The sequence below is a fragment of the Pollachius pollachius genome, assembly GCF_949987615.1.
Source record: "Pollachius pollachius genome assembly, chromosome: 14".
Taxonomy (NCBI): domain Eukaryota; kingdom Metazoa; phylum Chordata; class Actinopteri; order Gadiformes; family Gadidae; genus Pollachius; species Pollachius pollachius.
In genome coordinates, this window is record NC_136947.1 from 8,465,404 (window position 1) to 8,479,271 (window position 13,868).

General features: G+C 51.3%; 1 protein-coding gene across 1 annotated transcript in view; it reads right to left on the reverse strand.

Annotated features, from left to right (window-relative positions):
* The window catches only part of agap3 (ArfGAP with GTPase domain, ankyrin repeat and PH domain 3), a 56,347-nt gene extending 51,199 nt beyond the window's left edge, over positions 1-5,148 (reverse strand). The window contains exon 1 of the mRNA XM_079750578.1: positions 2,843-5,148. Coding sequence (XP_079606704.1) covers positions 2,843-4,589 — 1,747 coding nt within the window. The 5' untranslated portion in view covers positions 4,590-5,148. The remainder of the gene's footprint in view (positions 1-2,842) is intronic.
* Between the last annotated feature and the right edge of the window lie 8,720 nt (positions 5,149-13,868).

Consider the following 13,868-nt stretch of genomic DNA (forward strand, 5'->3'; position numbering starts at 1 on the left):
CTGATGGCCAAACGGTGACTCACTCAGATCGACTTTTGACATTGTGCCACCTCACCACTTCTCCGGTGGCAGGTGGGGAAGGCAATTGCTGTTTGTCCCGATTTCTGTTTAGAAAATGTCAGCTTGTCACGACTCTGAACCCTCATCAGCGGGGACTGTGTGTGGCACGCTCGCGTGACAACCCCTGGCATGGATTAAACAAGCAAACACGCTCCTCCACACACTTAGTCCATGGCTAACATTTCTTGAGACCGAATATTTATCTCTTACTCATCTTGAAAAGATGGAATACACTGAGTGGGAGGACTGTAGTCATTTTATTTGTTTCGGACGAAAAATAGCGATATTCTACCCCTAGGGCCTAGTTTACAATATCAATACATTGAGATAGTGACACCTCCCCCATGCCTGACTACCCCTGGACAAAACCCCAGGCTTGAGTTGGCCTGCTCTGACCACATGGTTGGCTGATCCTCCATGTATCCACAGGCCCCACAAGAATGGCATTGTTCTTCAGCAGGTGGGGGGGGCAATAGAATCAACACCTCATGACAAGGTTGGGGGGGGGGGGGGAGAGGGAGAAGAGAGAAGGAGAGAGAGGGAGAGAGAGAGAGTGGTAGAGAGAGAGAATGAGAGAGAGTAGAAAGAGGGAAGAGACCCGGCCAAGCCCAAGTATTTTCTGTGGGTCGCAAAGACTTAGCGGTTCTCTCTACAAGGGTAACAAGATCACAGTCAACTGTCGCTTAGTCCAGCAAAAATGGAATTGGTTATTTCAATGCTTTTATATATATATATATATATATATATATATATATACACACAACTTTGTGGGTGCTGATACAAAATGTCATGAAAAGAAATGGCATATAATTCCATCTCTTTTCTTTGACAGCTCAGAGAGAGAGCAGTAAAAGCACAAAAAGATGAAGGCATCCACTCTTAATGGTGATTGGGGCTGTTGTGTGTGTGTGTGTGTGTGTCACACACATCTTTATTGATCGGACCTGGTCGGGCCCAGGTCTGCTGGAAAATTATACTCCAATCAGCTGGGGTCTGTTAAAACCGGCCAGAAGAACCAGTCAGAACATGAAAGGAAATCAACGGCAAATAAAAGAGAGAGAGAGAGAGAGAGAGAGAGAGAGAGAGAGAGAGAGAGAGAGAGAGAGAGAGGGAGAGAGAAAGGGAGCAAAGGTTAAAAAGAGAGAAGGGGAGAGAGAGAGTGAGAGAGAGAGAAGGGGAGAGAGAGAAAGAGCGAAGGGTAGGGAGAGCGAAAGAGAGAGAGAGAGTGAGAGAGAGGCCCCCCTTAAAGTAACCAAAGAGTGAGCCATGCTCATAAATAAAGACCTGAGAAAGACAAAGTCTAAGTACTTCTGACTTTGTGATGACTTCATCGTGTGTGTGTGTGTGTGTGTTTGTATGTGTGTATGTTTGCACGTGTGTGTGTGTGTGTGTGTGTATGCATATGTGCGCGCCCGTGCATTCGTGCTCGCCCGTGCATGCGTGTGCGTGTGTGTGCGTGTGCGGGCCTGTGCATGCGTGTGTGTGTGTGTTTGTGTGTGTGTGTTCGATCAGATGCTGGGAGGGTAGGTCGGGCCACTCAGGCTGTCTGTCTTTAATTCCTCCCCAGTGGAAGCGGTCTCCAGGCAGGTCGCGACAGGCGCACAAGGACCCGCCCAGGGGCCGACAACACTTAGCTTCAATCAGCTTCATTGGCACACCTACATTCCTAATGCCTGACTGAGTAACAGTTGAGTGGAAAACACAGGGCGTCTATCAGTTAGGGCACACTCACACTCACAAACACACACACACACACACACACACACACACACACACACACTTCCACATACACATAAACATACACATACACATGTACACACATATATACATACACACATACTCACACAAACACTCTCGCGAACACACACACACACACACAGATACATACATAACAATAGGCCGCAAAGGGAGTTGGTATCCTTGGCAACATATCTTGTGAGAATACAAATAGTACACAGCCTGAGATATAACAGGAGGGGGGGAAAGAGGAGAAAGATGAAACATGACTATTCCTGACGTCGGTTTAATGATAATGGATGTTGACTGTGCCTCACGCAGCCTCGTTAAAAGTTAACTCCGAAAAAAGTAGAGCGTTGCTTTTTAATCCAGGTTACTGCGTGAGTCTCTCTCTCTCTCTCTCTCTCTCTCTCTCTCTCTCTCTCTCTCCCTCCCTCTCTCCCTCTCCCTCTCTCTCTGCACACACTGAGCTTCACGGTTACAGATCCAACACACTGCACTGCACTGTCAGGCATACAGCGGCAATTAAACCTCAGCGCTTATGTTGTCGCCCTTCTCCTCCCCTCCTCTTCCCCCCTCGTCTTCATCACTATGCCCCGCAAGTCCTCTTAATTTAAGTCTGCGAGGCGCCCCCGTGAAAGGTCATCGTAACAGCGACAAGCTGTTCCAACGCTTAGGCTTCAAGCAGCGTCTGTACCGGGCCAGTAGACACGTTAATATAAAGGCACCCTCGTCTCCCGTAATAAAAATACAACCGCGGTTTACAATGTTATGTCACGGCAGCTCCGCAACTATAACGTCACTCTAAACAGCCTCCTGATGAATCGCTTTCCCTGACACCCATCTCTGCTACCCCTGACGAAGATAAACCATTTAGGTCCAGTCTGATGTTATTTCATGCATTCGGTGACCGAAAGTGTATTTCTATGTTTCTGCTTGTGTATTCTTTGATTTAAACGTATATTCTATAAGTCGAGTGATCATATCCATTGGCAACGAGCGCGATAACGGACGCGCCACAAATGAAATCAACCAGGCTTTTTACCTTGACCTTTGCCAGCGTTTATGCCTTCCAGCATCGCTATGGTAACCGGCTGACTTCTATCTCCCCCGGGGGCCCAGCGGCCCGTGTCTCCGCCCCGGGACCGTTGGGGTTCACAGGGTCTGACCCCGGCCGTGGCGGTTGGCTGATCCTTCCTCCTGAAGCGGTTGGCTATGAGCTGCCATATGCTGGGCTCCTCCTGCTGGGGCGGCCTCCCCGACCCGGACCCCAGCCTGGCCGGGTAGAGGGGCACCTCCATCACCTTCACCTTCCCCTGGCGCTGGTACTGGATGACCTGCGTCCCCCCCGCCGCCTGCTCCCCCTGGTCCCGGCGGGGAGGCAGGGCCCTGCCGGTGAGGTACGAGAAAGGTCGCGAGGGCACGCTCGCATCCTGCCCCGGGGCGGGCCGGGACGTCTCCGCCCCCGACTCCGGGCCGGCGTCCTCCCGGGGGCGTCCGCTCCTCCGGATCCGCAGGCTGAGGCTCCGCCGCAGGGAACCCAGCGTCTTCTTCGGCGGCGCCTCCATTTTGCCAGACCTGTACGGCGGGTTCGACTCCGTGTCGTCCTGGTGCTTGTCCCGGTTGTCTTGAGGCTGTGGCGGCGGCGGCGGCACCGGTGGTGCCTTGCCAAATAGCCTCCAGCGGAAGTGGAAGAACCCTCCCGCGTCCGCGCCGTCGCCGCGGCGGCCCGGCTCGTCCTCGCAGCTCTTCTTCTTCAGCTCCAGCACCGTCATGCTGACGGGCCGGGGCCTCCGGATCCTTCCTCGGGGGGCCCCGTGGGTCCCCGGCTCGGCGGCCTTGTCCGGAGGCCGGTAACAGGGCGGGAGAGGCTTCAGGCCATCCACGGCCCTCAGCTCGGCCCTCCTGCTCCGGGGCGGGCCGGCGTCGTCCGCGACAACACCCCCTCCTCCTCCCGGCGGTGGGGGTCCAGCCTCCAGCGAGGGCGGCGTCGTCGCCGTCGTCGGCGTGCAGACGCTCCGGGGCCGGCGCGGGGGGTCCTCCTCGGCCGACTGGGAGCCTCGCTTGGGTCTGAAGAACTCCCCGTACATGCTCAGCGATCTCCTCCCCGCCGGGAGGGCCGGGTCCGGGCGGGGCCGCCGCAGCACGGCCCACGGCAGTGAGCTGTGTCCCGACAACACGCCGGCATCGCCGCGCGCCGTACGCTCCTCCTCCCCACGGGCCGACGCGGCGCTCGACGCTGGGCCGCGGCCCGCGCGCCTCCCCCCGGGGGATCCCTGGGTCTCGGGCTCGAGTGCGGCGTCTTCGGTGTCCGCGCGCGAGAACGAGGAGTCGGTGGGGTTCTCGGAGGGCTGGCGGCAAAACCGGTCTGTCCTCATTCTTCCCCCCTCTTCCTCCACCTTCTTCTTCTCCTGCTGCTCCTCCTCCTCCTCCTCCTCCTCGTTTTCCTCCATGACCACTTCCTCCCTCTGCCTCCTGGCAGCTCTGGCTGCGCGTCCCAGGGAGGGCCACCTGCCCGCGTCGGGCCCTGCCCTCCCCAGCCCGGGGCCATCGTCCCCTGGCATGGCTCCAGCGCGTGTCTCTCCCCGGAGACGCTGGCAGTCCTCCACGAGGGTGCGGGTGACCCGGCCCATGACAAGCCCTGACACTAGCTCATCTCCCAGAGCTGAGATGTGGTGGTACACAGGGGTTTGGTCCTGCTGCTGCTGCTGCTGTTGCTGTTGTTGTTGTTGTTGGCCAAAAGATTGACCCCTGCTGATAGCGTCCACTGTCTGGCTGCTGAACAGCAGCATTGCACTTCATTCATTCATTCATTCATTCATTCATTCATTCACTCACTCCCGGGTTTGTGTATTCAGTCAGACGTGAGGAACGCAGATCAACACAAAGAATGAATCCTCAAGTATAAGTATTTGGTTTTTCCTTCCCTATCGGGTCGTTTCGAAATTGATTCCTTTTCTTTTCCAGGCGGAATTCCAACACAACGCATAATCCTTCACCTTTGACATGAAAAAAAAAGAGAGACTCCAAACGAGTTGCAAGCAAAGCCTTGGCACCTGCGAATCTTGATTTCATTACACTGCAGCCCCACGCAGACTAGTGGGTTCCTCACCTTCCAACATGCTCCGCTACTTTCCCCACACATGCAGGGGAAAACGGAAAAAATAAAAGAGTTTGTTCTGGGCTGGCCCCACCGCAGACAAAGCCATTCCCTCTACTAGCTATTTATGGGTTGCAACATCCAAAACACAGATTCCGCTTCTTCTTCTTCTTCTTCTTCTCCTTTTTCTTCTGGGGCTGAAGTTGAGCTGTGAGCCATTCGAGTTCCGCTGCAGTGCAGACAAACCCCTTCACTCTGCGCTCTCTCTGCGTTGCACGCCGCAGAAGTGCCTATGAACTTTCAGCTGCCTTCCAAAACTCTGGGATGGATGGAAAACAAGAAACGGATCCCAGGGGGAATAGGACACGCCCAGTGTGGAGTCTCCAGAGCAACTAGACCAGCACAGCAGCAGGCAGCCCCCTACGGGCAAGTACACACACAGCGCTGGAGCGCAGGGGATTAAGTGGATGGGTGAGTTGGTCATCTACTGCTGCTGCTGCTGCTCCAGCAGACAAAGCACAGGATCCTGAACAAACAGGCAGGAGAACCGGAGTGGATTCCTCCCCCCTTCCACCAGTGGAGACGGCCGCTTTCTGCTGCTAGCCTTGTGGAGCATGGAGTTGGTGTAGATAGATTAACAGCAGAAGAAAGGGAAAAACCCCAAATGGTTCCACCAGGCCCTTGCCCGATGGAGGAGGGGGCCAGGGTCTGTGGCACTGAGATGGTTGGGTTTGGAAAGGACTTCAAATAAAATCATGGCCCTCAAAAAGCAAAGCAGACCACTTTGGTGGCACTGAGGCAGGTTTTAGTAGCTTGGGATAGAGGATAAAAGAACAGAAAGGATTTCCTTTAACCAGATTAAATGTATTAAAACGATAAAGGCGGAAATGTTGAGGTCGCAACTCTCATCGTCGAGAAGGATGCAAGAGTTTTTGAGTTGCAGACAGGATGTGTTGTGTGTAGACCCAAAGTTGTTGGTTTTTATTTATAGTGTTAAATGAATCATACTACAGTAACTTATTTCAAACCATATATATATATATATATATATATATATATATATATATATATAATGAATCATCTCTTTCTAAGCATATATAGATTGTTTTGGAGGGAAGTAAAGATGGAAGAAACTCTCCCGGCACACTGAAAACCGATTTCAAGAGAGAAAGGTCAGTTGTAAAATAAGAAAATATGCTGTGTCTGTGCATCTGCATCTCACCTTTAAATGTACCATCAAGGTATTGGATATTCCTGGTTAAAGGTTAATGCTAGGGTACCTGCAGAAGACCATGACTGAATCAGGGTTGAAAGTGGACGTCGTTCAACAATGTCTGCAATGCAAGTTACTGCAGCTCAGACTAACAGAGACGCCCCCTTGTGGTGAAAACCGAATATGACGCCTAAGCATAACGTCTACAAGAGGGAAAAGATAAAACGTGAAATATGCATTTCTCCTCAAGATATAGTGAACCAGAAACACAATGAATGTCACCATGATGTGCATGTAACAAAAAAATAGGCTAGTAGGCAGAATTCCTAGGCAGGAGACAGAAAGTCAGGAAGAGTTTGGCGTTCTGGCGCCGAGTGCTACCGTTCTGATATGAGTGCACATATTTGGCATAACCTGAGATCTTTGCATTCTTTGTATTCTGTTGTGCCCGTAATCGGGATATCACTGGTGTGTAAATAAGATAAAAGTCCTCCAAGGTGTCTAAGGCAACAGTCGGACGCAACGTCGTCAAACAGGTTCTGTCAGATTCGGATACGCAAACGAAATCAGGAGGAAATCTCACTAGTATACGCATGTCAGGCGCCAGCGATTCAAGTTCTTCACAAGGACAGGTGGAAATACCACAACCGACACTGGTACGATGCGTGGTAGGAAGTACTATTCTATTACGAGTTATATACCTAGTGACATAAAGGGTTAAGTTGCCAATCTACAATCTTAATTTACGATGCTGGAGCGTGTTTCTCTCACACATATTGACACACACACACACACACACACACACACACACACACACACACACACACACACACACACACACACACAGCACAACGTGGCATTTACCTGCATCTATGTAGTAGGGGTTCTGAATGAGTTGCGGGTCGTCTAGCAAACGGCGCCTCTCTTCCCACAGTGGGCTGCTGCGCTTCGACCGCCTTCCGAAGCACGTCAACATAGTACCCTAAGGTTTCCCCTGTGACCAGCCTCAGAGAGATCAGAATAACAACTGTCCGGATTCATAGCCCAACGCCTCGGTCACCGAGTGTGTGGGTGTGGCGCCGGAAACGGTTCACTTTGTTTTCGATCGAGCCCTCAGGCTTTCAATAAGTGAAGCTTCTCTCAGTGTCAGTCAACAGCATGGACGTCTTCCAGTGTTCCTGTAGTCAAGGTCCCAGGGGTTTGCTGGTTCGATTCCCTGCCTGCCACTCAAACAGGGAAACGGTAGAGGCAGGGCGAGACGCTTTGGTTGTCGCTGAACAGAAAGGAGATGGCAGCAGCCAGGGATGTAGTATCGAGTGCTTTCATTGACTGGTCCGAGGCCAGCCGCGCACCTGCTAATCCATTATGAGAGCAGTCAGTTAGGGTCCGAAGGTGGGAGCAAGATGGATGGGATTATGGGTAATCATGCTCTGTTTGGCGGCACTGGTTTCTGGGTCTCTGCTATAGGGTTTCAGCCCAGCCGGCAGGTAACAGACCGCCTCTTGTTCACGTTGTGTCTCCCTCCTTCTGTTGCACAGTGGACTACCGTCAAAGAGATTTGCTTCGTTGACTCGTAACTTAATACTGCTGGCCGCTGGAAGGGACTTATGGAGAGGAACTGGATCGGCGTGTTTGGTTGTGTCTAGGTGTTTCCTGTGGATGGGCATGCTTTCACATTCCTGAGTCTGTGTGTGTGTCTGTGTGTGTGTCTGTCTGAGAGTCTGTCTGACCATGTCTGACCGTGTGTGTGTGTGTGTGTGTGTGTGTGTGTGTGTGTGTGTGTTTGTGTGTGTGTGTGTGTGTGTGTGTGTGTGTGGGTGTGTGTGTGTGTGTGTGTGTGTCTACCTGTCTGTCTTAGACTGTTTGTGTGCACGTGTGTGTGTGTGTGTGTCTGGGTGTGTGTGTGTTTAAAATGTAGATCTGTTTTTTACGTGTGATTTCAGATTCTGCCATACGTGTGTATGCACATTCCTTATCTCTCTTCCTTGTGCGTCACAAAGACATACACAAGCACAGGTACTCCTGAGATAAGCTTTGTGTTTGTCTCACCTTTGGAGCTGCAGCAGCTAACTCTGCAGTCAACAGCTGATCAATATACAAGACGGGGCAGACAGTGGAACTAATATGCCGTATATAGGAGACATAGTGTGAATTCATAAACCTGTTTGATTGAAGAGTTGGAAATTGAGTTCTTAAGTTCTGTGCACTTCCTTAATGACTCGGTATGTTTGCCTTCCTTATTTTAACTCAATTAGGACGGAAGTCATTGAATCCAAAGTGCATCCTTGATGAAGAGTAATTGCTTGTAATGACGAAGGAGGGGTGGGGTGGGGGGGGGAACATCATCACCTTGGATAACCTGGGAACATATTTCACAGGACCCTCCGATGTCAGGACCACAGAGTTGCTCACCATCTTCCGCAAAAGACTCAAGAATCACTTGTTCAGAGTTCAGCTGGACTCGGCATAGCCTCCCCCCTTACCCCCCGCCCATCCTGCCCCCTCTTACGCACTTATTGTATGTTGTACGTCCTGGCACCTAAAAGTAGAACTTAGCATTGTGTAGCATCTTATCCTAGCTATCTTTGTTGGATACGGGGAATGGGTTAACCTAACAACTGTTAGTGCTTGGCACTTGTTTTCTATGAATATCTTTATTGTATAGCGATATATTACTGTTACTGATAGTACTATTACTGTTAAAAGTGTCTTAATGTGAATGTAAAAAACGTTCTGCTGGTCTACATCCTAAAGCAATTCCCCGCCCCGGACACACAAACGCCCCACTCCGCCCCAAACAGTCAGACCTTTTTACAACACAATCTGAGAAAGTGAATCTACAGAATCTGAAGCGATTGTCTCCTGCAGCGATGAGTGGGCCCTTCTGAACCACAACGAGTCAGACACAATCGGAGTCCCTCCGACGAGACGCCAGACATCATTCAACCCAGAGCGCCTCGATGTGTTGCTCAAAGCAACGAGAAAGGAGAACAAGAAAGAGAGAGCACCGCTGCACTACAAACACATCGCAGGAAGAAGAAAGCGGCGTGCGTTGAACAGAAGAAATCACAGACTGTGTCGGCTGGCTGGTGGGGGTTTTACCAAAACAGACACTGTGAGCAGACCAACCAGCCCCGCCGTCTAACAGATCGCACGGGGACGAGGAGGAGGATGAGACAACGTCCACAACAAACACTCCAGCATAGCCCTCGTAACCCGGGCATTCAGTACTGGAACATGAGTCACTTCTGGCTGGGACGTGGGAGCGAGAGACAGAGCGTAATGTAACGCACAAAGAAAAAAAACACACAGTTTGAATCCTCAAACCAGCATGGGGAAAGTAATGAGATTGCGATAGTATGCTCTGGTATTACGCCTCATCACACGTCCCTCTGCTGGGATGGGGGTGCAGCCCTCAGTTTGAATGCAGCACTCAGCGCTCAAACTCAACTAAACCGCGAACCCCTTCAGAAATGTCAGCGTTTGCAACGCCTATCGACCAATCATAGATGTAGGCATGTTCTTGTCTTCGCCTCCTTTGTTGTTGAGGAATTTAACCTATTTCGGTAAAACACTTATGTACAGAGCATGCAAACGTGTGAGAGTATGACTCAGTCTGTCTGGTTACAGCATGCCTGACTGTCTATCATCTCTCTGTGGGCAGGATTCACACGTCTAATATTACAACCCCTCGGTCTCTCGGTCACGGAGGAACGGACACATGAACGAAGGCGATCTGTGCATCAACCGGAACAAACCCAGACAGCAATCAACAGAGCGATCTATAGCGGACCTTAAAGAAAAGACTGCTGTCCTTATTATTAAAGATAGGCGAGCCACACCGGACGAGCAGCAGAGTGACAGGAAGTGAATGAGCGAGGAGACGTCCTGTGATAATGAGGACACTTATGGCGCCGGGGACATTTGTGGAGTTGAGTGTTCCTGATGAAAAGCTTGACATTTACATGGCCGTCAGGCCGGCTGCTGAATCTAGGCGGTGTAGCTACATGGTTTAGCTAGGAGGTGTAGCTACGTGGCGTAGCTAGGTGGTTTAGCTGGGTGGTGTAGCTAGGTGCTTCAGCTAGGTGGTGTAGCTAGGTGGTGCAGCTAGGTGGTCTAGATAGATGGTGCAGCTACGTGATGCAGCTAGGTGGTGTAGCTGGGTGGTGCAGCTAGGTGGTCTAGATAGATGGTGCAGCTAGCTGCTTCAGCTAGGTGGTGGAGCTGGGTGCTGTAGCTAGGTGCTGTAGTTATGTGGTCTCGAGATGGGCTATAAGGGGATGGAGGACAGAGATCCTTTGGTAGGGAGGCTTTCCCTGTAATTGTGATGTGATTATTCAGCATTTTGGGCCTGATTTACAAGAGCAAACCTTCTATTATTGTGTAGGAAACTGACGGCCGGGCTATGAGTGGAAACGCCTCCCCCCCCGTCTGTAAGGTAAAGAAAATATGAGAGGCATTAATAGCATGAGCGGTTATTTGTTTTTTTCTTCGGAAAGCAATTTAACTTTGTGTTAGGTGGCTTGTTTTTTGTTACCTTATGGTTTATTCAGACGTCTAAATAAATAGCAATTAAGTTGTTGTGATGTGAGCAAGCATCAGCATGCAAGAAGCATTCGCCATGGTTCGCGTACATAGAGTGAGAGAATTATATAAAAAAATGTACTTCACTACAAATTAAAAACGTGCACGCAAGCTTCAATTTTGATTAGAGAATCTCAAGACAGACGGACAGCAATCTCCATCTTTTGCATCTTACTTTAAATTGTCCTTTTTGCATTTACCCAGAATGAACTGTATGTTGTATGTAAAAGCATTATAAACAAGGACATGGGAGCTTCAACCGCACACACACACACACACACACACACACACACACACACACACACACACACACACACACACACACACACACAGACAGACAGACAGACAGACAGACACACGCACACACACAAACACACGCGCACACCTACATAAAGACGCACACACACCCACACACACACACACACACACACACACACAAAAGCACACACGCACGCACGCACGCACGCAGACAGACACACGCACTCACAGACAGACACAAACACCCAGCCACACACACACACACACACACACCCCAACCCAAAGGCACACACTCTCACACACACACACAGCCACACACAGGCACACAGTGTGAGAGAGCGAGAGATGGCACGTTTATGCTAATCCCCGTTGCCGTAGTGGCGGAGGAGTGCGTAGGCGCACAGCGGAGCTTTTCAAAAATTCAGCCGCACAAGCGACACGGCCGCGCGTCACGGCTCGCACACTGCAGAGGAAATGATAGGTTCCACGACGTCTGTGGGAGGCTGCAGGAGGGAGAGTTCCAGACGCTCTCCGTCTCTATACCCCCCCCCTCCTCCGATTCGGTGTAAGACAGCGGAGGGTGGGGGGGGATAGACACACACACACACACACACACACACACACACACACACACACACACAAACAGGCAGTCGCGGTGTATGTAATACACGATGGCCGCAGCTGGTGTCTCGCTCGGTGTGTGCAGAGCCAATGAGATCGATGCGACGCTGCCTGGACAAGTCTGACACACACGCGCGTGACACCGACAGGTTCCAGTTTTCCAAATCCCCCCCTGAATTGTACGTTTGGCCTGTCTGGAAACAGGAGGCGACTGAGGAGCAGCCTCGGGTGTTTCCTCGCTGTGTGCGTACGATAGGAGGGTGTGCGTGCCGAGCTGCAGGTGTTACTGCAGTGGCAGAAGTATCTCTCCTTGCTACTTGTTTGCATGCCCTCCCCTGTCGGTGGCACTACGAGATCGGGGACACCTTCAAAGCCAATACACCAAAAAATGTGAAAAGAGGAATAACGTCAATATACGTGGCAATGAGGAGCGTCAGTGATCCGCAGAAGAGGAAGAGAGGGATGAAACCACGTTTGAGTCTTCCGCATGTCATTACTCGGCTGGGTTTGAGTGGGCTGGCTGTTGCTCCCAGTTTTCCTCTTCCTCCTCTAACTACAAATCCACAACCCCCCCCCCTTCCCGTCCTCCTCCTCCTCCTCCTCCTCCTCCTCCTCCTCCTCCCAGCCCTTCAAAAGCCTCTCAGAAGATGTGCAACACGGTGGCGAGGGAGCAGGAGAAGAGGAGGAGGAGGGAGATAAATCTCAGAGCTCGTTTGGAGCCAGGTGTAAAGATGAGAACCACTTTTGAATGGAGCGGATCAAGTGAAGGCTGAAAATAATCACGCAGTGTCGCCCCATTGTTGGCAACTCCGCCAAACGGAGTGTGCGTGTGTGTGTGTGTGTGTGTTTTGTGTGTGTGTGACAACGTAGACAGAGATAGGACATCATCTGTGTGATATAATTACTTTTGAAAAGGGGGGAGGGGGGGGGGGGGCTGTCTTAAGAAAAACAGCAACGCAATTTCTGCAGTTCTTAAGATTAAATGGCCAAAAGATTTTGTGTTAACACACAGCTTTGCATAAACCTACATGAGCTTCCATCTGTGCGTATCCGTGCAGTGTTTGCCCTACATGCATCCAGTAGTGGCCCAGCACCCCCACAGGATGACTAGCGCAACTGCAACCAGCCATGCAAGTAAAGCAGATTGCATTAGGAATCACGTAGGGGCCCCCTGTTGCAATTCAATTCATTTAAAAACATGTTTGGTGCCCAACGCTGCAGCCCCCTCCAGTGTTACATTGTCATGGGAGGAATATGGAGGAGAAATACAGACAGAAATAGTATTCTGCTGCAGAAAAATAAACAACGCTATTTCTTGTTCTGTTTTATTGCTACGCTGTTGTATGAGGACTTTTATTTTGGAATGCAACAGAGCCCTACTGGAATCACTGATCACAATAAAAGCTCTCTGGGGCCACGGCCATCAGCACGGTGCACACGAGTACCGTGCACAACGTGCACACCAGCAACGTGCAAACCCACACACCAGCACCGTGCACGCCCAGCCCCGTGCACGCCAGCAACGCGCACACCAGCACCCCAACACCGTGCACGTCAGCAGCGTGCACGCACAGATCAACATAGTGCACCTCCAATCCACCTCAGCACCGCTGCTGGAATCGGTACGTGGGGGAAACATTGCAATGACTATCAGCGCCGTCTAGGAGGTTAATAGTCTGTTGGTCTTTTAGATGAAAAGGTTCCTTTGAACACGATAGCTTGAATGTCAATACTATATTCTTAACCACTGTGCTGCTGCTGCATGGCGGTGCTGTGGAAGGAAAGCGTGCCGGTTCAAAAGGCAGGAAATGTTGGTCACCAGGTTTTTTTTTTAGCAACCACACACATTGAAGCCTTCCCACCCAAACTCCCTCCTCCTCTGTGTGGGTCTAACTATAGAAGACCGGTTGACACATCCAACGTCTGACACCCACCTCATACACACTTTTCACCACTCCTCTTCTCTTCCCATCCTCTGACCCCCTGCAATGGAGGAACTACAGGAACAGGGCCATATTTGGACACGATCACACCCTGGGTAACCAACCCCCCCCCCCCCCCCCCCCCTCCCCCTCCCTACTTCCCTACAGTTTTTTGTCTCCACTCCCACTGTTTCCTCGTTCCGGGAACACACACACCCACACACGCGTGGAGGCAGCGATCAGCGGGAGACTTCTTCTTCTGCGGCTGAATCTCTGAGTCGTGTGGACGGGAACGCCGCCGCGCCATACCTCCCAGAAGGGGCTGCCGGAGAGGCTGCTGAACTCCGGTGAGCTTCCGAGGACATGCAATTCA